The 25,964-nt window shown below is 46.1% G+C and overlaps 1 protein-coding gene across 4 annotated transcripts in view; it reads right to left on the reverse strand.

Moving 5' to 3' along the window:
* LOC139574689 (actin-binding LIM protein 3-like) overlaps window positions 1-25,178 on the reverse strand; it is a 98,451-nt gene extending 73,273 nt beyond the window's left edge. For all 4 annotated transcript variants that reach the window (XM_071399496.1, XM_071399495.1, XM_071399494.1 and 1 more), the window contains exons 1-2: window positions 24,662-25,178; window positions 9,691-9,825 (exon numbers count right to left, since the gene is read on the reverse strand). In XM_071399496.1, the coding sequence (XP_071255597.1) occupies window positions 9,691-9,825; window positions 24,662-24,674 (148 nt within the window). In that variant the 5' untranslated portion in view covers window positions 24,675-25,178. The remainder of the gene's footprint in view (window positions 1-9,690; window positions 9,826-24,661) is intronic.
* Between the last annotated feature and the right edge of the window lie 786 nt (window positions 25,179-25,964).

Consider the following 25,964-nt stretch of genomic DNA (forward strand, 5'->3'; position numbering starts at 1 on the left):
TTTAGAATAAGGCTGTAACGTAACAAAGTGTGGAAAAAGTCAAGGGGTCTGAATATTTTCCATATGCACTATGTGTTTCCTATATTTTTCCTTACAGACACAAAAATACCAAGTTAGAAAGATAAATGAGCTAATATCACAGGATCAATAGATGGTTATGACAAATATGACCACGTTGTCCACCTTGGTGTTTTACAATTCCTCAAATGAAATTGACCAGAGTGTAATTTAGCCATTTCAGCCTCCCTATCACACACACACACGCACACAGACTTATTCGTTTAGCCACCCTATCACACACTGAACACGTCAATGTCAAACTGTCCCATGATGGGAAATTGATTTCATGCTTGGATAACTATCATATAGTGAGAGGGGAGAGAGATGGAGAGCTACAGAGAGAGAGACAGAGACAGAAACAGAGACAGAAACAGAGACAGACAGAGACAGAGAGAGAAACAGAGAGAGACAGAGAGACAGAGAGAGAAACAGAGACAGAGAGACAGAGACAGAGAGAGAAACAGAGAGAGACAGAGAGACAGAGACAGAGACAGAGACAGAGACAGAGACAGAGAGATAAATGCTTGGTTTGATAACTGTCGCCTAAACCATGACCAACCTCTTTCTCTCTCTCTCTCCATCTTTCTATCCTCTTCATGTGTCTGTTCCATTCCCCATCACACACCCAGATCATCATCAGCCAAAGACAAGCAACAGAAATGAAAAACAAACAGAACAGAAAACAGGGGGATGACTAGTAGGGAGGGAAGGAAGGGTAGGGGGTGAAGGAAGGGTAGGGAGGGAAGGGTAGGAAGGGAAGGAAGGGTAGGGGGTGAAGGAAGGGTAGGGGGTGAAGGAAGGGTAGGGGGTGAAGGAAGGGTAGGGGGTGAAGGAAGGAAGGAAGGAAGGAAGGGTAGGGGGTGAAGGAAGGAAGGGTAGGGAGGGAAGGAAGGGTAGGGAGGGAAGGAAGGGTAGGGAGGGAAGGAAGGGTAGGGAGGGAAGGAAGGGTAGGGGGTGAAGGAAGGGTAGGGGGTGAAGGAAGGGTAGGGGGTGAAAGAAGGGTAGGGGGTGAAAGAAGGGTAGGGGGTGAAGGAAGGGTAGGGAGGGAAGGAAGGGTAGGGAGGGAAGGAAGGGAGGGAAGGAAGGGTAGGGAGGGAAGGAAGGAAGGGTAGGGAGGGAAGGAAGGAAGGGTAGGGGGTGAAGGAAGGGTAGGGAGGGAAGGAAGGGTAGGGTAGGGAGGGAAGGAAGGGTAGGGAGGGAAGGAAGGAAGGGTAGGGGGGGAAGGAAGGAAGGGTAGGGGGTGAAGGAAGGGTAGGGGGTGAAGGAAGGGTAGGGAGGGAAGGAAGGGTAGGGAGGGAAGGAAGGGTAGGGAGGGAAGGAAGGGTAGGGGGTGAAGGAAGGGTAGGGAGGGAAGGAAGGGTAGGGGGTGAAGGAAGGGTAGGGAGGGAAGGAAGGGTAGGGAGGGAAGGAAGGGTAGGGAGGGAAGGAAGGGTAGGGGGTGAAGGAAGGGTAGGGAGGGAAGGAAGGGTAGGGAGGGAAGGAAGGGTAGGGGGTGAAGGAAGGGTAGGGAGGGAAGGAAGGGAAGGGAAGGAAGGGTAGGGGGTGAAGGAAGGAAGGGAAGGAAGGAAGGGTAGGGAGGGAAGGAAGGGTAGGGGGTGAAGGAAGGGTAGGGGGTGAAGGAAGGGTAGGGGGTGAAGGAAGGGTAGGGAGGGAAGGAAGGGAAGGAAGGAAGGAAGGGTAGGGAGGGAAGGAAGGGTAGGGGATGAAGGAAGGGTAGGGGGTGAAGGAAGGGTAGGGTGTGAAGGAAGGAAGGGTAGGGTGTGAAGGAAGGGTAGGGGGTGAAGGAAGGGTAGGGGGTGAAGGAAGGGTAGGGAGGGAAGGAAGGGTAGGGAGGGAAGGAAGGGGTGACAGTGAAACAATAGCAGGTCTTTAGAAAGCTGTGTCCATCGATGCTACTGGAAACACAGTGGATAGAACCACAGAGAGGGAGGGCATGGTCACACAATACTGCTCTACTGTACTGGCATCACCTGTCTCTGTTTGGTCCAGGTCAGACCTGGGTCAAATACGTCCATGTCTAACTATTTTTGCTTGAGTTTGCCTTTTGCACTTTTGAGACTATCCCATTGGCTCCATTTTGAGATGAAAGGAGAGGAGAGGAGAGGAGAGGAGAGCTCAGGTTAGGGCGAGAGTGAGAGAGAGAGAGAGAGAGGGGGGGGGGGGAAACAGAGAGATGGAGAAACAAACATATGACATCATGACTTAGGGGGAAAATAACCCCCCCCTCTCTCTCTCTGCCTGAACCTTCTCTCTTGTCTTTGTAATGGGGGTTTCCCATTGGTTGAGGCTCCCTAGTGAGGCTGAGAATAACCACCAATCAGAGGGAGGGGGCCCTTTCACATGGTTACCACAGCAACCCCTCAACTGAAAACACACAAGTGAAAGTAGAGGGGGATATCATAAAACCCCATTTGAAACAATCCTCGACTAAGTAGCTTATACAAACGCTTTCTATGGTGGCAGTGAACTACTGTATGTGATGTGCTGGAGCAGGTATTCACTTAAACTTCTAAGAAGATGAGAGCACAGCCACAAAGCATTGGCCCTACCTACAGCATGTGTTCAAAAACATACTGTTGTCATGACACAATGCATCACACTGTAGGTACAGATTGTACAGAGAAATGCTTTACATCTCCTTAGTGTGTATAACAACTATATCAAATCCAATAAAATGTTATTGGTCACATACATGTGATTAGCAGATGTTATTGCAGGTGTAGCGAAATGCTTGTGCTTCTAGCTCCGACAGTGCAGTAATATCTAACAAATTACACAACATATACCCAATACACACAAATAATGTCAATGTAGGAATGAATTAAGACTATATACATATGGAGGAGTGATGTCAGAGCGGAACGGACTAAGATACAGTAGAATATTATAGAGTACAGTAGAATATTATAGAATACAGTATAAACATATGAGATGAGTAATGCAAGATATGTAAACATTATTAAAGTGACTAGTGTTCCATTCCCTAAAGTGGCCAGTGATTTCTAGTCTATGCCTATAGGCAGCAGCCTCTAATGTGCTCGTGATGGCTGTTTAACAGTCTGATGGCCTTGAGATATAAGCTGTTTTTCAGTCTCTCGGTTCCAGCTTTGATGCACCTGTACTGACCTCGCCTTTTGGATGATAGCGGAGTGAACAGGCAGTGGCTCGGGTGGTTGATATCCTTGAGGATCTTTTTGGCCTTCCTGTGACATCGGGTGCTGTAGGTGTCCTGGAGGGTGGGTAGTTTGCTCCCGGTAATGTGTTGGGCAGACCGCACCACCCTCTGGAGAGCCTTGCGGTTGCGTGCGGTGCAGTTGCCGAACCAGGCAGTGTACAGCCCGACAGGATGCTTTCAATTGGCATCTGTAAAATTTTGTGAGGGTTTTAGGTGACAAGCCAAATTCCTTTAGCCTCTTCAACCTCAGGAGGCTATTTTGCGCCTTATTCACCACTCTGTCTGTGTGGGTGGTCCATTTCAGTTAGTCAGTGATGTGTATGTCAAGGAACGTGAAGCTTTCCACCTTCTCCACTGCGGTCCCGTCGATGTAGATAGGGGGGTGCACCTTCTGCTGTTTCCTGAAGTCCACGATCATCTCCTTTGTTTTGTTGACGTTGAGTGAGAGGTTGTTTTCCAGGCACCCCACTCCCAGAGTCCTCTCCTCCCTGTAGGCTGTCTCGACGTTGTTGGTAATCAAACCTGCTACTGTTGTGCCGTCTGCAAACTTGATGATTGAGTTGGAGGTGTGCTTGGCCACATAGTCATCAGTGAACAGGGCGTAAAGGAGGGGGTTGAGCACACACCCTTGTTGGGCCCCAGTGTTGAGGATCAGCAGAGTGAAGGTCTCCCGGGTGGCACAGTGGTCTAGGGCACTGCATCGCAGTGCTAGCTGCGCCACCAGAGTCTCCGGGTTCACGCCCAGGCTGGGCTGGGTTCGCGCCCAGGCTCTGTCGCAGCCGGCCGCAACCGGGAGATCCGTGGGGCGACGCACAATTGGCATAGCGTCGTCCGGGTTAGGGAGGGTTTGGCCGGTAGGGAGGGTTTGGCCGGTAGGGATATCCTTGTCTCAGTATGTAAAAAATGTAATAAAATGTATGCACTCTACTGTAAGTCGCTCTGGATAAGTGCGTCTGCTCTTGGCCGGTAGGGATATCCTTGTCTCAGTATGTAAAAATGTAATAAAATGTATGCACTCTACTGTAAGTCGCTCTGGATAAGAGCGTCTGCTAAATGACTAAAATGTAAAATGTAAAAAAAATGAAGGTGATGTTTCCTACCTTCACCACCTGGGGGCGGCCTGTCAGGAAGTCCAGGACCCAGTTGCAAAGGGCGGGGTTCAGACCCAGGGCCTCAAGCTTAATGATGAGCTTGGAGGGTACTATGGTGTTGAAGGCTGAGCTATAGTCAATAAACATCATACTTACATAGGTATTCCTCTTGTCCAGATGGGATAGGGCAGTGCGCAGAGTGATGGCGATTGCATCGTCTGTTGATTTGTTTGGGCGGTAAGCAAATTGAAGTAGGTCTATGGTGACAGGTAAGGTGGAGGTGATATGATCCTTGACTAGTCTCTCAAAGCACTTCATGATGACAGAAGTGAGTTCTACAGGCCGGTAGTCATTTAGTTCAGTTACCTTTTGCCTTCTTGGATACAGGAAAAATGGTGGCCATCTTGAAGCATGTGGGGACAGCAGACTGGGAGAGATTGAATATGCCCGTAACCACAGCAGCCAGCTGGTCTGCGCATGCTCTGAGGACGTGGCTAGAGATGCCATCTGGGCCAGCAGCCTTGTGAAGGTTAACACGTTTAAATGTTTTACTCACATCGGCCACAGAGAAGGAGAGCCCACAGTTCTTGGTAGCGGGCCGCGTTGGTGGCACTGTGTTATCCTCAAAGCGTGCGAAGAAGGTGTTTAGCCTGTCCGGAAGCAAGACGTTGGTCTCGGCGACGTGGCTGGTTTTCCTTTTTGTAGTCCGTGATTGTCTGTAGTCCCTGCCACATGCGTCTCGTGTCTGAGCCGTTGAATTGCGACTCCACTTTATCTCTATACTGACGTTTAGCTTGTTTGATTGCCTTGCAGAGTGAAAAACTACACTGTTTATATTCTGCCATATTACCAGTCACCTTGCCATGGTTAAGTGAAGTGAAATGAAAAAAATTACTTGTTTTAAAATAAAAAATAAATAAAAAAGGAAAAGTGGTGCGTGCATATGTATTCACCCCCTTTGCTGTGAAGTCCCTAAATAAAATCTGGTGCAACCAATTACCTCCAGAAGTCACATAATTAGTTAGATAAAGTCCACCTATGTGCAATCTAAGTGTCACATGATCTGTCACATGATCTCAGGATATATAGACCTGTTCTGAAAGGCCCCAGAGTCTGCAACACAACTAAGCAAGTGGCACCATGAAGACAAAGGAGCTCCCCAAACAGGTCAGGGACAAAGTTGTGGAGAAGTACAGATTAGGGTTGGGTTATAAAAAAATATCAGAAACTTTGAACATCCCACGGAGCATCATTAAGGAGCTGCAAAGCTCCACAGCGGAGATTGGGGTATCTGTCCATAGGACCACATTAAGCCGTACACTCCACAGAGCTGTTTTTTTACGGAAGAGTGGCCAGAACAAAGCCATTGCTTAATAACCTTTTGTCAATAGGGGGAGCTGTTAGCATTATTTTTTTTTTTACATTTCCAAATTAAACTGCCTCGTGCTAAATTCTTGATCGTACAATATGCATATTATTGTTATTATTGGATAGAAAACAGTCTATAGTTTCTATAGGAGTTGAAATTTTGTCTCTGAGTGGTACAGAACAATTTTTACAGCACTTTTCATGACAGGGTTCAGATTTCAGAAATTTTTACCTCTGATCTGGGGTCTGTTTATAAGGCCACAGTGAATGCTATGAAGAAACCGACACTACCTACGTCTTCCTCTGGGTGTCTGTACGTCATCACGTTTTCAATGAACTCGATGGGACGTTCACAGCCATTATAAATGACAAAAATGTACAGAGACCCCTCTTTCTCAACGTGCGCCTCAAGCGTGAAGGCCATCGGACCTGTCTCGTTCCAAATCGTTTTCTAACCAGCTATATTTCTCCGGTCATGTTTTCAGTCGTTATAGTTGTTAAAAACATCATAATGTAGTTAATTTGAAACGTTTTATAGCAATTTATATCCGTTTAGTGCGATTCTGAGGAATTTATTTGTCGTGCACTTTCTAGCTTTGGGAACGTTTCGCGGTCTCGGTCGTTGTTAGTGGACATTTCGAAGGACAGAGGACATCTATCGACCAAAAGACGTTTATAACATAGAAAGGATACATTGCCCAAGAATATGATGGAAGATCAGCTCAAAGTAAGCAATATTTAATATGATAAACCGTGTTTCTGTCGAAATATTTTAAACGCATTTTTCGCCATTTTGTTTTGTATAGCTTCACTTGGCCAACCCTGTATTGAAAAGTAAGGATAATTTTAAAAATGTAAATCAGCGGTTGCATTAAGAACTAATTTGTCTTTCGATTCCTGTCAACCCTGTATTTTTTAGTCAAGTATATGATTAGCTTTTAATTAAACTAGATCACTCTGATAGATGACGTCAGACATATTGAGGCTTGATTTCCTAGTATTTTCATTGTGTAACCACGGTTTTGTATGGCTAAATATGCACCTTTTCGAACAAACTGTATATGTATGTTGTAAAATGATGTTACAGGAGTGTCATCGGAAGAATTCTGAGAAGGTTAGTGAAAAAATTAATATCTTTTGGCGGTGATTACGTTATAGCGCTCTTTGGCTGGAATCGATGCTCTGGTAACGTTTTCACATGTAGTATGCTAACTTATCGATTTATTGTGTTTTCGCTGTAAAACGCTTAGAAAATCTGAAATATTGTCTGGAATCACAAGATCTGGGTCTTTCCATTGCTATGCTTTGTCTATTCTTATGAAATGTTTTATGATGAGTAAATTGGTCATACACGTTGCTCTATCTAGTAATTCTAGTGGATTTGTGATGGTCGGTGCAATTGTAAACTGTGATTTCTACCTGAAATATGCACTTTTTTCTAACAAAAACTATCCTATACCATGAATATGTTATCAGACTGTCATCTGATGGTTTTTTTTATAGGTTATTGGCTATCAATATCTTAGTTGAGCCGAATTGGTGATAGCACCTGAAGGAGTAAGAAACTGATGGAGTTAGAATAGTGGTGTATTTTGCTAACGTGTTTAGCTAATAGATTTACATATTTTGTCTTCCCTGTAAAACATTTTAAAAATCTGAAATGGTGGCTTTATTCACAAGATCTGTATCTTTCATCTGGTGTCTTGGACTTGTGATTTAATGATATTTAGATGCTACTATCTACTTCTGAAGCTATGCTATCTATGCTAATCAGTGTGTGGGGGGTGGGGGGTGCTCCCGGATCCGGGTTTCTGAGGCAGTAAAAGTTAAAGAAAAAAGTAAGCAAACATGTTTGGTGTTCGCCAAAAGGCATGTCGGAGACTCCCCAAACATATGGAAGAAGGTAGTCTGGTCAGATCAGACTAAAATGTAGCTTTTTGGCCATCAAGGAAAACGCTATGTCTGGCACAAGCACAACAACTCTCATCACCCCGAGAATACCATCCCCACAGTGAAGCATCGTGGTGGCAGCATCATGCTGTGGGGATGTTTTTCATCGGCAGGGACTGGGAAACTGGTCAGAATTGAAGGAATAATGGATGGCGCTAAATACAGGGAAATTCTTGACAGAAACCTGTTTCAGTCTTCCAGAGATTTAAGACTGGGATGGAGGTTCACCTTCCAGCAGGACAATGACCCTAAGCATACTGCTAAAGCAATAGTCGAGTGGTTTAAGGGGAAATATTTAGATGTCTTGCAATGGCCGAGTCAAAGCCCAGACCTCAATCCAATTGAGAATTTGTGGTATGACTTAAAGATTGCTGTACACCAGCGGAACCCATCCAATTTGAAGGACCTGGAGCAGTTTTGCCTTGAAGAATGGGCAAAAATCCCAGTGGCTAGATGTGCCAAGCTTACAGAGACATACCCCAAGATACTTGCAGCTGTAATTGCTGCAAAAGGTGTCTCTACAAAGTATTGGCTTTGGGGGGGGGAATAGTTATGCATACTCAAGTTCTGTTTTTTGTCTTATTTCTTGTTTGTTTAACATTAACACATATTTTGCATCTTCAAAGTGGTAGGTATGTTGTGTAAATCAAATAATACAAACCCCCAAAAAATCTAATTTAATTCCAGGTTGTAAGGCAACAAAATAAGAAAAATGCCAAGGGGGATGAATACTTATGCAAGCCACTGTATGTATTCCTGTCTGTGCGATGTACTGAGAATCCTGCTTTACGGACTCTGACAGAGTCCGTAAAGTGCCTCTCCTCCGCCGGTGATGTTTTGGGTCGGCCTCTGGAATAAGTTCAATTGCTCTGGGGAGAGTGAACAAAGGACCTGCTCCAGGGAAGTCGTATTCCTGGTCGTTCTGGTGAGTTACCGCCGCTTTAATATCCAACAGTTCTTTCCGGCTGTATGTAATGACATAAAACATTATCTGAGCTAATAATGTTTAAAAAAAATACATAAAAAATAAAAATACTGCAGTCTCCTAAGAGCTAGTCGCGATGCTGCCATCTCTGTCGGCGCCAACTTCAATGCATTCAATATCCTACACACCTCTTAGCAGGAGCCCACGCCCTCCTACACACCTCTTAGCAGGAGCCCACGCCCTCCTACACACCTCTTAGCAGGAGCCCACGCCCTCCTACACACCTCTTAGCAGGAGCCCACGCCCTCCTACACACCTCTTAGCAGGAGCCCACGCCCTCCTACACACCCCTTAGCAGGAGCCCACGCCCTCCTACACACCTCTTAGCAGGAGCCCACGCCCTCCTACACACCTCTTAGCAGGAGCCCACGCCCTCCTACACACCTCTTAGCAGGAGCCCACGCCCTCCTACACACCTCTTAGCAGGAGCCCACGCCCTCCTACACACCTCTTAGCAGGAGCCCACGCCCTCCTACACACCTCTTAGCAGGAGCCCACGCCCTCCTACACACCCCTTAGCAGGCGCCCACGCCCTCCTACACACCCCTTAGCAGGAACCCACGCCCTCCTACACACCTCTTAGCAGGAGCCCACGCCCTCCTACACACCCCTTAGCAGGCGCCCACGCCCTCCTACACACCCCTTAGCAGGAACCCACGCCCTCCTACACACCTCTTAGCAGGAGCCCACGCCCTCCTACACACCTCTTAGCAGGAGCCCACGCCCTCCTACACACCTCTTAGCAGGAGCCCACGCCCTCCTACACACCTCTTAGCAGGAGCCCACGCCCTCCTACACACCTCTTAGCAGGAGCCCACGCTCTCCTACACACCTCTTAGCAGGAGCCCACGCCCTCCTACACGGTTCTTCTAATCCTTCGTCTGGATCATTATTGGCGTGTGTGTGTGTGTGTGTGTGTGTGTGTCCACAGGGAATTGACGTCACAGTCTGAGTCCCAGCCTGTAAGAGCCTTAACATTCAGGAGTGACCTACTACTGCAGGAAGAGGTGCAGACAGACACATTTCTAATAAGCAGTGAAGGTAGCCAAGCGTGTCCTTACCTGTGCAGGTGAAACACTTGACGTGGAAGTGTGTGTCCTGAACGCGCACCACCTCTCCCTTACACACCTCCCGACAACGCTGACACCGGATAGGTCCAGAGCTCCGCTCACTGCCCAAAGAGCCCTGCTGATAGGCTGTAGAGAGAGAGAGAGCACAGCTGACCTCATCCAATCACAACAGTCAATATGTGTCCCCCAGATGGCCCCCTATTCAGTACTATTTAACATGGCCCATAGGGCTCTGCTCTATGTAGGGAATAGGGGGCAATCTGGGACGCAACCAACCATACAAACCAGTCAGTATATATACTCTGTACTATACTGCAGTCGGCAAGAGCCTTGTGTTCACAGACTGCCATTGTATGCAGTAAACTATAAATAGACTGTTAACCTTTCTAGGACACGCGTTCCCGCTAGCGGAACCCCTGACAACATCCCGCTGAAAAGGCAGCGCGGGAAATTCTAAAATAGTTTTCTGAAATATGTAACTTTCACACATTAACAAGTCCAATACAGTAAATGAAAGATAAACATCTCGTTAATGTATAGTGTACGTTGAGGAGAAGGATTTACATAATCAAATCACTGTGTTCTGCTAACACTTGTTATGAAGCTGTGAAGTCTGTCACCTCTACAAGCTCTCTCTCTCCCTCCACCTCCTCATCGACTCTCTCTACCCGTCTATCGTGCCCTGTATGCATACTTGTGAGTGTGTTTGTTTGTGGATTTGACATATTGCTCACTCCCACATTCTATAATAGGTGATTGTTTCCTTCACAATGCTGGCAACACAGTTGACCAATCTCAGTATTTCTGGCCAGGCACACCCTAACAGGGAGAGAACACAACACAAATGGGAAACTCTAACACTAAGACTAGTGTGTTGTATTAACACAGGATGCAGGGGGAACGGTGTACGTCTACCACTATATTATGTTACAATTAGGTCTGAGGAATCCAAACAAAACTCTACAGGTTTCCACAGATATGCCAATGAAAAAGTGGGTACTAGACACGTGTGTGTGTGTGTGTGTGTGTGTGTGTGTGTGTGTGTGTGTGTGTGTGTGTGTGTGTGTGTGTGTGTGTGTGTGTGTGTGTGTGTGTGTGTGTGTCTGTGAGTATAGATTAACCCAGTTCTCTGTGCCACAGGGGAAGTAGTGTGTGCCAGGTAGAGTAATCCTCTAGGCTTCTGTCCTCTGGAGAGGAGAGGAGACGGGAGAGGAGAGGAGACGGGAGGGGTGAGGGGAGAGGAGAGGGGTGAGGGTAGAGAGAAGAGGAGAGGAGACGGGGGAGGAGGGGTGAGGGGAGAGAGAAGAGGGGGGGAGACGGTGGAGAGGAGACGGGAGGGGTGAGGGGAGAGAAGAGGGGTGAGGGGAGAGAGAAGAGGAGACGGGGGAGAGGAGAGGAGACGGGAGGGGTGAGGGGAGAGAGAAGAGGAGAGGAGACGGAGAGGAGAGGAGACAGGGGAGAGGAGAGGAGACGGGGGAGAGGGGTATCATGGGAGCTAGCCACTAGCCAGGGCATAGAGAGGAGGAGAGGAGGATAATGCCTTTTACCTGTCTTCCATCCTGAGGACATCAACAGCACAGAGAGGGAAAGTACACACCACAGGATTACCCAGATTAAAGGACAATTCCACTCAAAAGCCACTGTTGATACAGTCCTTAAATGTTTTCCATGTCAGCAATCAAGTTAAGTTATAGAACTTTTAAAATACAGAAAGTATCAAAGTATGATGCAGTATGATGTGTTTTTGCACATACTACCATAATGGTTCTCTACAAGCACATGCAAAACACATGAAGATAAACCTGAAATAATATGGTGATTATTAACACAGCCAAATAGTTCTGTAATGTTGTCTAGGGACATCATAATGCCTATTAGCTGAAAGAGCCAAGGCCAATCACTCTCTCTCTTTTTTTATTTAACTAGGCAATTTAGTTCAAATTCTTATTTACAATGACGGTCTACACTGGCCAAACCCGGACGGCGCTGGGCCAATTGTGTGCCGCCCTATGGGACTCCTGGTTGTGATTCTGCTGCTATTTCTGTGCCGACCTCAACACCTGCTGAGAGCTCACACACAAGGGATTGTGGGACATTGGAGGTGACAGGTCCCTCGCACTCTCTCGCTCTACTCTCTCTCTCCCCACTGAGATAAAGAGAACAGAAGAGAGGGAGGGGAGGAGGAGAAGAGAGGGACGAAGAGAACTGAAGAGAGGGAGGGGAGGAGGAGAAGAGAGGGACGAAGAGAACAGAAGAGATGGAGGGGAGGAGGAGAAGAGAGGGACGAAGAGAACAGAAGAGATGGAGGGAGAACATGAGAAGAGAAGGACGAAGAGAACAGAAGAGATGGAGGAGGAGGAGAAGAGAGAGGGATGAAGAGAACAGAAAATAGGGAGGGGGGGAGGAGAAGAGACACTCACCTCAGCTAAATCCAAAGCAGGTGGTTATTAGCTGTAGTAAGTCAGTGACCAGTACAGTCTCTCAACATAGTCTCTCTCTCTCTCTACCCCCTCCATCTTCCCCTCTCTCTCACCCCCTCTCTTTCTCCAGACCTTGGGGAGGACATATCCATCAGAGAGTGATGTAGGGTTCAGTGTAGGGTTGCAAAGGGTCGGAAACTTTCCGGTAAATTTCCAGAAATTTTCCATGGGAAGTTAAGCCCTGGAATTTGGGGAATATCAAAAAGTTAAAAAAAAGTTAACTTATAACAGTGAAACTTTTTTGTGGGATCCACATAAGGCAATTCTAGGTCTTGTGGCATATTTTGGTTAAAACTATCCCCAAATCAATGGAATTGCAACCCTCTGCATGCAGAGTGCATTCTTCCATCACATGTACAGCTGATTCTCAAGATCTTGCACACTAATGAGATGCTATTGAGCCCACACTACTACACTGTCTGAGCCGAGGACTACATGCTTTCTGGTAAGTTTTGATTACAATACTGGGTGAGGTGAATATGTTTTACATGACATACATGATTTTTTGTTAACTAGTAAATAGTAGCCTACAGCAAAGTGTTTAAATAATTTCTGCTAGTTAGTTTTTGCTATCATGTGGGTTTTAGCTTGCTTGAGCCTGCTAACTGAGGAGTGTTAATTCACCTGTTTCCATACATGTTTCATTTTAAAACATTTATCTTACAAAGGAGTTGTTTAATCTAATTGCTTAACTATTTATCTGTACATGGTATTGTATTTGTTGTTTTTTTACTCATGTTTTTCTCATCTTTACAGGGAAATGCCATGGGCACTATCTGATGTGTGGAGACATTTCACTGCAGTTAATGTATCAAATCAACTCCAATTTTAATTTGTCACCGACACATGGTTAGTAGATGTTAATGCGAGTGTAGCGAAATGCTTGTGCTTCTAGTTCCGACCATGCAGTAATATCTAACAAGTAATCTAAAAATTTCACAACAACTACCTTATACACACAAGTGTAACAGAATGAATAAGAATATGTACATATAAATATATGGATGAGCGATGGCCGAACGGCATAGGCAAGACGCAGTAGATGGTATAGAGTACAGTATATACATAGGAGATGAGTAATGTAGGGTATGTAAACATTATATAAAGTGGCATTGTTTAAAGTGGCTAGTGATACATTTATTACATCCAATATTTAATTATTAAAATGGCTAGAGATGAGTCAGTATGTTGGCAGCAGCCACTCAATGTTAGTGATGGCTGTTTAACAGTCTGATGGCCTTGAGATATAAGCCGTTATTTTGTTTGTTTGCCCCCGGTGATGCATTGTGCAGACCTCCCTACCCTCTGGAGAGCCTTACGGTTGTGGGCGGAGCAGTTGCCGTACCAGGTGGTGATACAGCCCGACAGGATGCTCTCGATTGTGCATCTGTAAAGGTTTGTAAATGTTTTTGGTGACAAGCTGAATTTCTTCAGCCTCTTGAGGTTGAAGAGGCACTGCTGCGCCTTCTTCACCACGCTGTCTGTGTGGGTGGACCATTTCAGTTTGTCCCTGATGTGTACGCAGAGGAACTTAAAACTTTCCACCTTCTCCACTACTGTCCCGTCGATGTGGATAGGGGCTGCTCCCTCTGCTGTTTCCTGAAGTCCACGACCATCTCCTTTGTTTTGTTGACATTGAGTGTGAGGTTATCTTCCTGATACCACACTCCGAGGGCCCTCACCTCCTCCTTGTAGGCCGTCTTGTCGTTGTTGGTAATCAAGCCTACCACTGTAGTGTTGTCTGCAAACTTGATGATTGAGTTGGAGGCGTGCATGGCCACGCAGTCATGGGTGAACAGGGAGTACAGGAAAGGGCTGAGATCGCACCCTTGTGGGGCCCCAGTGTTGAGGATCAGCGGGGTGGAGATGTTGTTTCCTACCCTCACCACCTGGGGGCGGCCCGTCAGGAAGTCCAGGACCCAGTTGCACAGGGCGGAGTCGAGACCCAGGGTCTTGAGCTACTATGGTGCTGAATGCTGAGCTGTAGTCGATGAACAGCATTCTTACATAGGTATTCCTCTTGTCCAAATGGGTTAGGGCAGTGTGCAGTGTGATTGCGATTGTGTCGTCTGTGGACCTATTGGGGCGGTAAGCAAATTGGAGTGGGTCTAGGGTGTCCGGTAGGGTGGAGGTGATATGGTCCTTGACTAGTCTATTAAAGCACTTCATGATGACGGAAGTGAGAGCTACGGAGCGATAGTCATTTAGCTCAGTTATCTTAGCCTTCTTGGGAACAGGAACAATGGTGGCCCTCTTGAAGCATGTGGGAACAGCAGACTGGGATTGATTGAATATGTCTGTAAACACACCAGCCAGATGGTCTGCGCATGCTCAGGACGCGGCTAGGTATGCCGTCTGGGCCGGCAGCCTTGCGAGGGTTAACACGTTTAAATGTTTTACTCACGTTGGCTTCAGTGAAGGAGAGCCCGCAGGTTTTGGTAGCAGGTCATGTCGGTGGCACTGTATTGTCCTCAAAGCGAGCAAAGAAGTTGTTTCGTTTGTCTGGGATCAAGACTTCGTGGTCCGCGACGGGGCTGGTTTTTCTATTTGTAGTCCTTGATTGACTGTAGACCCTGCCACATACCTCTCATGTCTGAGCCGTTGAATTGCGACTCTACTTTGTCTCTATACTGATGCTTAGCTTGTTTGATTGCCTTGTGGAGGGAATAGCTACACTGTTTGTATTCGGTCATGTTTCCTGTCACCTTGCCCTGATTAAAAGCCGTGATTTGCGCTTTCAGTTTTGCGCGAATGCTGCCATCAATCCACGGTTTCTGGTTGGGGAAGGTTTTAATTGCCGCTGTGGGTACAACATCACTGATGCACTTGCTAAAAAACTCGCTCACCGAATCAGCGTATTCATCAATGTTGTTGTCCGACGCTATATGGAACATATCCCAGTCCACCTGATCGAAGCAATCTTGAAGCGTGGAATCCGATTGGTCGGACCAGCGTTGAACAGACCTGAGCACGGGCGTTTTCTGTTTTAGTTTCTGTCTATAGGCTGGGAGCAACAAAATTAAGTCGTGGTCAGATTTCCCGAAAGGAGGGTGGGGGAGGGCTTTGTATGCATCGCGGAAGTTAGAATAACAATGATTCAGGGTTTTGCCAGCCTGGGTCGCGCATTCGATATGCTGATAAAATTTAGGGAGTCTTGTTTTCAGATTAGCCTTGTTAAAATCCCCAGCTACAATAAATTCAGCCTCAGGATATGTGGTTTCTAGTTTACATAGTCCAATGAAGTTCTTTCAGGGCCGACGAGGTGTCTGCTTGGGGGGGATATACACGACTGTGATTATAATCGAAGAGAATTCTCTTGGTAGATAATGCGGTCGGCATTTAATTGTAAGGAATTCTAGATCAGGTGAACGTAAAAGGAAAATGAAAAGTTGTGTACATTTGTAAATACTGCGCCAACTCATATGTGAAGAATGCAACAAAGATGCAGAATCATCTGGCCAAGAGCATAAAGTTCACTCTACTCTACAAAAGTCCCTCTACTTCTATTAGAGGTGAAAATGATGAATCAGATACCTTATCGATAGCAACAACTCATGGTCCTCCTGGAAGTTTTTTGGACTCAATGGAGGAACGTAGTCTGATAAATGCTGATGAATGTCTTGCTGGAGCTGTGTAAGCAACTGGTTCACCTCTGATGCTCACAGGCAATGTGTATTGGAAGATATTTCTGAATTTTTTTCGCCCAGCATACACCCCTCCAACCAGACATGCTATATCTACTCATTTGCTGGATGCAGAGTTCAAGTGAAGGTCAAGAAAATCATAGAGAAAGCAGACTGTATTGCAATCATCTCTGATGGATGGTCGAATGTTCGTGGGTATAATTAACTACATCATCTCCACCCCTCAACCAGTATTCTACAATAGCACAGACACAAGGGACAACAGACACACCCGTCTCTACATTGCAGATGAGCTGAAGGCAGTCATCCAATACCTTGTACCACAGAAGGTATTTGCACTGGTGACAGACAATGCTGTGAACATGAAGGCTGCTTGGTCTAAAGTGGAGGAATCTTACCCTCACATCACACCCATTGGCTGTGCTGCTCATGCATTGAATCTGCTCCTCAAGGACATAATGGCACTGAAAACAATAGAAACACTCTACAAGAGAGCCAAGGAATTGGTTAGGTATGTCAAGAGTCATCAAGTTACAGCAGCAATCTACCTCACCAAGCAAAGTGAGAAGAATAAGAGCCCCACATTGAAGCTGCCCAGCAACACCTGTTGGGGTGGTGTTGTCATCATGTTTGACAGTCTCCTGGAGGGGAAGGAGACTCTCCAAGAAATGGCCATATCACAGTCTGCCGATATGGACAGCCCTATCAAGAGGATCCTCCTGGATGACGTATTTTGGGAGAGAGTGGTAAGCAGCCTGAAACTCCTGAAATCTATAGCAGTAGCCATTGCACGGATTGAGGGAGACAATGCCATCCTGTCTGATGTTTAGACTCTGCTTGCAGATGTAAGAGAATAAATCTGTACTGCCCTGTCCACTTCACTGTTGCTCCAAGCAGAGGAAACTGCGTTTCTGAAATACATCAAAAAGCGTGAAGACTTCTGCCTGAAGCCCATACACGCCGCAGCATACATGTTGGACCCCAAGTATGCTGGCAAGAGCATCCTGTCTGGTGCAGAGATCAACAAGGCCTATGGTTTCATCACTACCGCGTCTCTCCACCTTGGCCTGGATGAGAGCAAGGTTCTTGGCAGTCTGGCGAAGTACACGTCCAAGCAAGGGCTTTGGGATGGAGATGCAATATGGCAGTCGTGCCAACATAACTCATCAGCCACCTTTGTGGATTTGAGGCTCTTTCCCCTGTTGCCTCCAACATCCTCCAAATCGCACCAACATCAGCCGTCTAAGAGCGCAACTGGCCCGTGTTTGGAAACACACACACACAACAAAGCACGCAACAGGTTGACCAATACAAGGGTTGAAAAATTGGTAGCCATCCAGGCAAATGTTTGGCTTTTTGAGCCTGACAACGAGCCATCCTCAACAAGGTTGGAAAGTGACAGTGAAGATGAGGTCTCAGAGTCTGATGTTCAAGAGGTGGACATTGAGGACATCCAGGGAGAAAACATGGAAGCCTGAGAGGAAGACAACCAAAGCTTTAGTTTCTAGACAATCATTATGTTGAAAACATTTTTTTGGGAGATGCAATGGATCATTGGGGATCATTCAATATTCCCTTTCTTTTGTTGTGAAATCATCCCATGTGAAGAGTCAACTCATTTAATTAAAGTTCAATTCGTAACGTCATTTAAAAAAAAAGATTTCTGTTGGAAGGATTTAATAATTTTCAATGTCTACTTATTATTAAAAGGTGTATGTTTCTGTATGCATATGACATGGTAAATATATCCAATGCAAAAAACATCTACATTTAAATGGTAATAATATTAATTTGCATATATTTCCGTTAATTTCCATATATTCCTGTTAATTCCCACGGAAATGTTCCACCTCTGAATATTCCACAAAATGTGCAACCCTAGTCCAGGGACATCACGGACAGACCATGTCACTCTACGGAGAGAGGAGGGTAAAATTTTCTCTAGTAGATAGACCACATGAAGATTCACACCAGGCCCCCCTCCTCAAGGACTCAGTGTGTCCGTCACAGGAGTGACTGTAGATAAGTCCTGTACTCACCTGGTCAGCCCTGATGGCCAGAAATACTTCTGTTTCTCAATACTCAGTCCATGAACTGTTACCAGTCTCTGGGATGTTGGTAAGCTAACCGTCCCCCTCAGTTGGTTAACTGAGGACTGTTACCAGTCTCAGGGACGTGGTAAGCTAACCCTCCCCCTCAGTTGGTTAACTGAGGACTGTTACCAGTCTCTGGGATGTTGGTAAGCTAACCTTCCCACTCAGTTGGTTAACTGAGGACTGTTACCAGTCTCTGGGATGTTGGTAAACATCAGTTGGTTAACTGAGGACTGCTCCCGGTCTCTGGGATGTTGGTAAACATCAGTTGGTAAACTGAGGCCTGTTACCAGTGTCTGGGATTTTGGTAAACATCAGTTGGTTAACTGAGGACTGCTCCCGGTCTCTGGGATGTTGGTCAGCATCAGTTGGTTAACTGAGAACTGTTACCAGTCTCTGGGATGTTGGTAAGCTAACCTTCCCCTCAGTAGGTTAACTGAGGACTGTTACCAGTCTCTGGGATGTTGGTAAGCTAACCTTCCCACTCAGTTGGTTAACTGAGGACTGTTACCAGTCTCTGGGATGTTGGTAAACATCAGTAGGTTAACTGAGGACTGTTACCAGTCTCTGGGATGTTGGTAAGCTAACCTTCCCACTCAGTTGGTTAACTGAGGACTGTTACCAGTCTCTGGGATGTTGGTAAACATCAGTTGGTTAACTGAGTACTGTTACCAGTCTCTGGGATGTTGGTAAACTAACCTTCCCCCTTAGTTGGTTAACTGAGGACTGTTACCAGTCTCTGGGATGTTGCTAAGCTAACCTTCCCACTCAGTTGGTTAACTGAGGACTGTTACCAGTCTCTGGGATGTTGGTAAGCATCAGTTGGTTAACTGAGTACTGTTACCAGTCTCTGGGATGTTGGTAAGCTAACCTTCCCCCTTAGTTGGTTAACTGAGGACTGTTACCAGTCTCTGGGATGTTGGTAAACATCAGTTGGTTAACTGAGGACTGTTACCAGTCTCTGGGATGTTGGTAAGCATCAGTTGATTAACTGAGGACTGTTACCAGTCTCTGGGATGTTGGTAAACATCAGTTGGTTAACTGAGGACTGTTACCAGTCTCTGGGATGTTGGTAAACATCAGTTGGTTAACTGAGGACTGTTACCAGTCTCTGGGATGTTGGTAAACATCAGTTGGTTAACTGAGGACTGTTACCAGTCTCTGGGATGCTGGTAAACATCAGTTGGTTAACTGAGGACTGTTACCAGTCTCTGGGATGTTGGTAAACATCAGTTGGTTAACTGAGGACTGTTACCAGTCTCTGGGATGTTGGTAAACATCAGTTGGTTAACTGAAGACTGTTACCAGTCTCTGGGATGTTGGTAAACATCAGTTGGTTAACTGAGGACTGTTACCAGTCTCTGGGATGTTGGTAAACATCAGTTGGTTAACTGAGGACTGTTACCAGTCTCTGGGATGTTGGTAAACATCAGTTGGTTAACTGAGGACTGTTACCAGTCTCTGGGATGTTGGTAAACATCAGTTGGTTAACTGAGGACTGTTACCAGTCTCTGGGATGTTGGTAAACATCAGTTGGTTAACTGAGGACTGTTACCAGTCTCTGGGATGTTGGTAAACATCAGTTGGTTAACTGAGGACTGTTACCAGTCTCTGGGATGTTGGTAAACATCAGTTGGTTAACTGAGGACTGTTACCAGTCTCTGGGATGTTGGTAAACATAATTTGGTTAACTGAGGACTGTTACCAGTCTCTGGGATGTTGGTAAACATCAGTTGGTTAAATGACAGCGGATGCATCCCTAATGACACCCTATTCCCAATGGGTCCTTGTCAAATTTAGTGTTCTATAGGGAATAGAGTGTCATTTGGGAAACAATTTTGGTTAACTGACACTGATTTGGTACGTGTTGGTTTGACTCTAATCAGTCATGCAAGACGGAAGACATAAATATGTAGGTAACCTTAAACACTCAGAAAGTAATGAAGAACCACTCCTAAGTAGAGGTGGCAGGGTTTTTATTGACTGCCATAATCCTCTAGATATAATGACAACACACACGTCACTGAGCTGCTGTAATCCTCTAGATATAATGACAACACAACCGTCACTGAGCTGCTGTAATCCCTTTGATATAATGACAACACACACGTCACTGAGCTGCTGTAATCCTCTAGATATAATGACAACACACACGTCACTGAGCTGCTGTAATCCTCTAGATATAATGACAACACACACGTCACTGAGCTGCTGTAATCCTCTAGATATAATGACAACACACACGTCACTGAGCTGCTGTAATCCTCTAGATATAATGACAACACACACGTCACTGAGCTGCTGTAATCCTCTAGATATAATGACAACACACACGTCACTGAGCTGCTGTAATCCTCTAGATATAATGACAACACACACGTCACTGAGCTGCTGTAAGCCTCTAGATATAATGACAACACACACGTCACTGAGCTGCTGTAATCCTCTAGATATAATGACAACACAACCGTCACTGAGCTGCTGTAATCCTCTAGATATAATGACAACACACACGTCACTGAGCTGCTGTAATCCTCTAGATATAATGACAACACAACCGTCACTGAGCTGCTGTAATCCTCTAGATATAATGACAACACAACCGTCACTGAGCTGCTGTAATCCTCTAGATATAATGACAACACACACGTCACTGAGCTGCTGTAATCCTCTAGATATAATGACAACACAACCGTCACTGAGCTGCTGTAATCCTCTCGATATAATGACAACACACACGTCACTGAGCTGCTGTAATCCTCTAGATATAATGACAACACACACGTCACTGAGCTGCTGTAATCCTCTAGATATAATGACAACACACACGTCACTGAGCTGCTGTAATCCTCTAGATATAATGACAACACACACGTCACTGAGCTGCTGTAATCCTCTAGATGTAACTCTGTGGTTGGTAAACTGAAGCCTGTTATATAAGAGGTAAAGCTACAGCTAACAGGTGCCTGATACTGACAACTCTATTCATTTCCCAAAACAGAGTCAACACGTCTGTTTCTGGTGTTTTCTTTCTGCTACTCTTTTGTTCTTTACTTCTTTATGCTGTTGATTATTCTTCCAGAAGAAAGAGAGAGAAAATTAGACCGTGAAACAGGTGAAAAAGTAAAGGAGAGTAGACACACAAAAACAAACAGAATGAGAGAGAGAGAGAGAGAGAGAGAGAGAGAATGAGAGAGAGGGTGAGAGAGAGGCTAATAAGGTGTCAGGTCTCTCAGAGCGAGAAAGAGTGTGACAGAGATGGAGTGAGATTGTGTAGTTGTGTGGTTGTGTGGCTGTGTAGTTGTGTGGCTGTGTAGTTGTGTGGCTGTGTGGTTGTGTAGTTGTGTGGTTGTGTGGCTGTGTGGCTGTGTAGTTGTGTAGTTGTGTAGTTGTGTGGTTGTGTAGTTGTGCGGCTGTGTGGCTGTGTGGCTGTGTGGCTGTGTGGCTGTGTGGCTGTGTAGTTGTGTGGCTGTGTAGTTGTGTGGCTGTGTAGTTGTGTGGCTGTGTAGTTGTGTGGCTGTGTGGCTGTGTAGTTGTGTGGCTGTGTAGTTGTGTGGCTGTGTAGTTGTGTGGCTGTGTAGTTGTGTGGCTGTGTGGCTGTGTGACAGAGCGAGAAACTCCACCAGAGAATAACCTGCTGCTCTCTAACTGGTCTCCTCAGCCAGATAGAGAAGAGGGAACACACACACACACACACAACACACACACCCACACACCCACAGAAAGACACACACCAAAAGACACACGGCACCAACCCCCTGACCATGAGATACAGAGCGAGCAGCAGATGAGAAGAGACATTCTAACTTCAATGTAATTACATTCTAGCTCCTGGGCTATCTCACCCAATGTAGCGGATAGCACACAGAACAGCACCGAACACTGACAAGGCCTAGGGGGAGGAGAGAGAAGTGGAGAGAAGAGGAGAGGAGGGAGAAGAGGAAAAGAGAGGAGATGAGAGGTGAGGAGAGGAGATGAGAGAGAAGAGGAGAAGAGAGGAGGTGAGAGAGAAGAGGAGAAGAGAGGAGATGAGAGAGAAGAGGAGAAGAGAGGAGATGAGAGGTGAGGAGAGGAGAGGTGATGAGAGGTGAGGAAATGAGATGAGAGGTGAGGAAATGAGATGAGAGGTGAGATGAGATGAGAGGTGAGGAGACGAGATGAGACGTGAGATGAGAGGTGAGATGAGATGAGAGGTGAGATGAGATGAGGTGAGGAGATGAGGTGAGGAGATGAGGTGAGGAGATGAGGTGAGGAGATGAGGTGAGGAGATGAGAAGTGAGGTGAGGAGATGAGAGGTGAGGAGATGAGAGGTGAGGAGATGAGATGAGGTGAGGAGATAAGATGAGATACTGTCCCTGATGTGTGTGTACGCCTGGAGCCAGAGCACTGACACATCACACGACCATCTGCCTGCTGACTCTACACACGCACTGCTGAGAGGGTGTGTGTGTGTGTGTGTGTGTGTGTGTGTGTGTGTGTGTGTGTGTGTGTGTGTGTGTGTGTGTGTGTGTGTGTGTGTGTGTGTGTGTGTGTGTGTGTCTACAGACAGCATGTGCAGGGTGCTCTGGTGATGGTTCTCCAGATAGTGACCTAACCCCTCATCTCCCATCAGCTGACAAAATAACTCCAAACATTTATACAGCCACCAGAGAAATTGTATGCACACACACACACACACACTCAATAAGGCGATCCACACGGGAGACTTAAGATTGAATAATGAATAATGCAATGACATCCAATTAGGAGAAAGAATGATGTAGGCCTAATAATAATACAATCATACAGACTTGGACATTGGGGAGGGGAGAAAGGGGGAATGGAGAAAGGGGGAATGGAGAAAGGGGGAATGGAGATGGAGGGGAGAAAGGGGAATGGAGAAAGGGGGAATGGAGATAGAGGGAGACAGGAGGAGGGGGAAGGGGGAATGGAGATAGAGGAAGGCAGGGGGATGGGAGATAGGGGAGTGGAGACAGAGGGAGGCAGGGGAGGGGAGAACGGGGGAATGGAGATAGAGGAAGGCAGGGGGAGGGGAGAAAGGGGGAATGGAGATAGAGGGAGACAGGGGGAGGGGAGAAAAGGAGAATGGAGATAGAGGGAGACAGGGGGAGGGGAGAAAGGGGGAATGGAGATAGAGGAAGGCAGGGGGAGGGGAGAAAGGGGGAATGGAGATAGAGGGAGGCAGGGGGAGGGGAGAAAGGGGGAATGGAGATAGGGGGAGACAGGGGGAGGGGAGAAAGGGGAAGACAGAAAGGGGGAGACAGGGGGAGGGGACAGGGGGAGGGAGAAAGGGGGAATGGAGATAGGGGGAGACAGGGAGGGGGAGACAGGGAGGGGGAATGGAGATAGAGGGCGACAGGGGGAGGGAGAAAGGGGGATAGAGAAAGGGGGAGGGGAGATAGGGGGAGACAAGTAAAGAAGTGCAGTGATGGCAGTGGAAGGAGAAGAGGAGGAAAGAGGGAGGAGCGGAGGGAGGACAGGAGTCATCTGACATTCCAGAGTACCAGGACAGACTGAAGACAGTGCAGCAGTGTGGGTCCTGGCCTGGGGGAACTCTGTAGTTTTGTTCCAGCCCAACACTAGCAGACAGGCTCCTCTTATCAACGCAGTGGTCATGGGGGAGGCCTGTGTATGTCTGTGTTTGTGTGGCTGCTGGGGACTCAGCTGACTGGGGATCAGTGGTGTTGCGAAGACAGGCAATTGCCCCTGGCATCGCAGGCTACAGTCAGCTGATTTGAGATCTGTGTGTGTATACATCCTTCAGGGGGATGGCCTCTGTCCTGGTAAGATTAGCTGTCTCCAGATCAGTTAGATCTGTGGCCCAAGGGCTGGGGCTGATCTGTCCAGTCTTGGTGTAGAGCTGAACTGGGGCTGATCTGTCCAGTCTTGGTGTAGAGCTGAACTAGGGCTGATCTGTCCAGTCCCTGTGTAGAGCTGAACTGGGGCTGATCTGTCCAGTCTTGGTGTAGAGCTGAACTGGGGCTGACAGGGGCTGGTTGCAATGAGCTTTGCAATTATGCTAGGGAGACAACAGGTTTGTGGATGTATGTGGTGTGAGGTCTGAGTCTGATGATGATGATGATGAATACGAAGATGATTATGATAATAAACTGTGGGAATAGATTGTTTACAAAATTCCGAAGACAAACTGCACATTTCTAACATCAAATGATGTGAACTATTATGTAGAGAGGCAGTTTGCCATCCAGACAGACACACAGAAGCCCTGACATGTCAGGGAGAAACAGCTGCTGGAGGAAGTCTAAGACTACTGAGTACACAAGTCCCTTACCTTGACCCCTAACCCTTTACATAACCACAACACGATACCACACAACCCCCACACAGTACTCCATCCTCACACTCAGTCGCCTAATTTGAGACATTTATTCAAGAAATAATACCAAGGATGAGCTAATAAAAAGCATTGATGAACCCTTGAAGTGAGGGGGGGAGAAAGCAACAGAGAAACGTTGTTGTCTTTCTCTCTGCTCTGTGAGAATAACTTCAAATCAATACAGAGTAAATTAGAACATACAGTATGTTAATCAAATCTTGAATGTAAAGCACATTTGTAGTTTATTTTCCATTGCATGCTACTAAACCTGTCTATTCTCGATTGTTGTATCTTGTTGTTTTATCTGTGCATCCTCCTCTGAGAGCGACGCTTCAAAGTAAACTAGAGAAGAGCGGAGAGCTTCAAAGTAACGGAGAACAGACGAGAGGCGCAGAGGAATGGACTCACCATTGGTACTCATGATGCTCACAGGTTCTCATCCAAGACAATGTTCCCAGAAAACACCGGTGATCATCTTCAGAGCAGCTATAATTCCAATAAACCGAAATATCCTTTCTACTCTGGTGACTTTTCAACCCGAGGGGGAGAAATAGAGACAGGGGTGTTCCCAGTTCTCTGGAATCCAATACGTAAACGACAAACCTCCTCCTCTTCAATGGTTGAGCAGAAAAATAACGTCAGTCAGCCAGGAAAGACACAATGTTGCACAGTCGCATTCCATGTCTAGGATGTTGTCCCTCCCGGTTGATTTCACAGTGTTCTCTGAAACCGCTGACCATGTCTGGCACCGCCGTGCGCTCGCTCTCCTCTCTCTCCCGGTTGATATGTGAAAATAACTCGCGCTCCAACCACAGGCTCCAATGGAGCGACGTCACTGAAGCACAGCGCGCAGGTTCGGTGTGGCACGCGAGCAAACCATGGAGCGAACGATCACCGTGTTTTTTTCTGAGGTCAAGGGAGAGGCGAGAGCAGGCGCACCTGCGGTTTGGGATTTAAACTCCACGGATGATTACCAGGGATGACACCGCCCTCTTCTGGAAGTATTTTATGGTGCACACTAATATATTCATTGGATCGTTACCTTTATTAGTCTAGATAATACACAACAGCGTTGGGGAAGCTACTCTGAAATCATAGTTTACCAACATACCAATTACTTCACACTGGAAGAAGTTAACCTACAACTAAAGCTACACAAATATAGTTAACCTTGAAAAAGTACAACAAATATAATATCTATATCTAAAATGTCATAAACTACAAATTGCAAGATCAACAGATCCATATGGGGTCAGATGTTAACCAAATGTGTAATTTAGCCTATTAAACACACACACAAAAAAAATCAATTGAGAATTATGAATGTCTGATAGCGAAAAAGAAAGCCTATACTTCACCCATAATTTATTAAATTTTTTCAAAAAAAACTTGTATGTAGTTCCGGTAGTTAGCTATACTGCTACATGGCAAAAAAGTTATGAACTACTGAAATCACTACCAAGCTTTGAATTTAGTTAAACTACCACCAAGCTACTGCTAAAAGTAGATTAATTAGTAGTTTAACTTCATGTAGTTCACTACTCCCCAACACTGACAAAAAATAGGGCTCGTAAAACTGAACCAAACAACTATCATTACAAAAGTTAATTCCCTCGTTTTTTAATAAAAAAACATTTTTACTTTCACTTTTTGATGATAAGATAAAGTGAGCGTCATGAATGAGATTCCCATCAATTTGATGTCTATAATA

Source organism: Salvelinus alpinus, chromosome 4 (genome assembly GCF_045679555.1).
Source record: "Salvelinus alpinus chromosome 4, SLU_Salpinus.1, whole genome shotgun sequence".
NCBI lineage: Eukaryota > Metazoa > Chordata > Actinopteri > Salmoniformes > Salmonidae > Salvelinus > Salvelinus alpinus.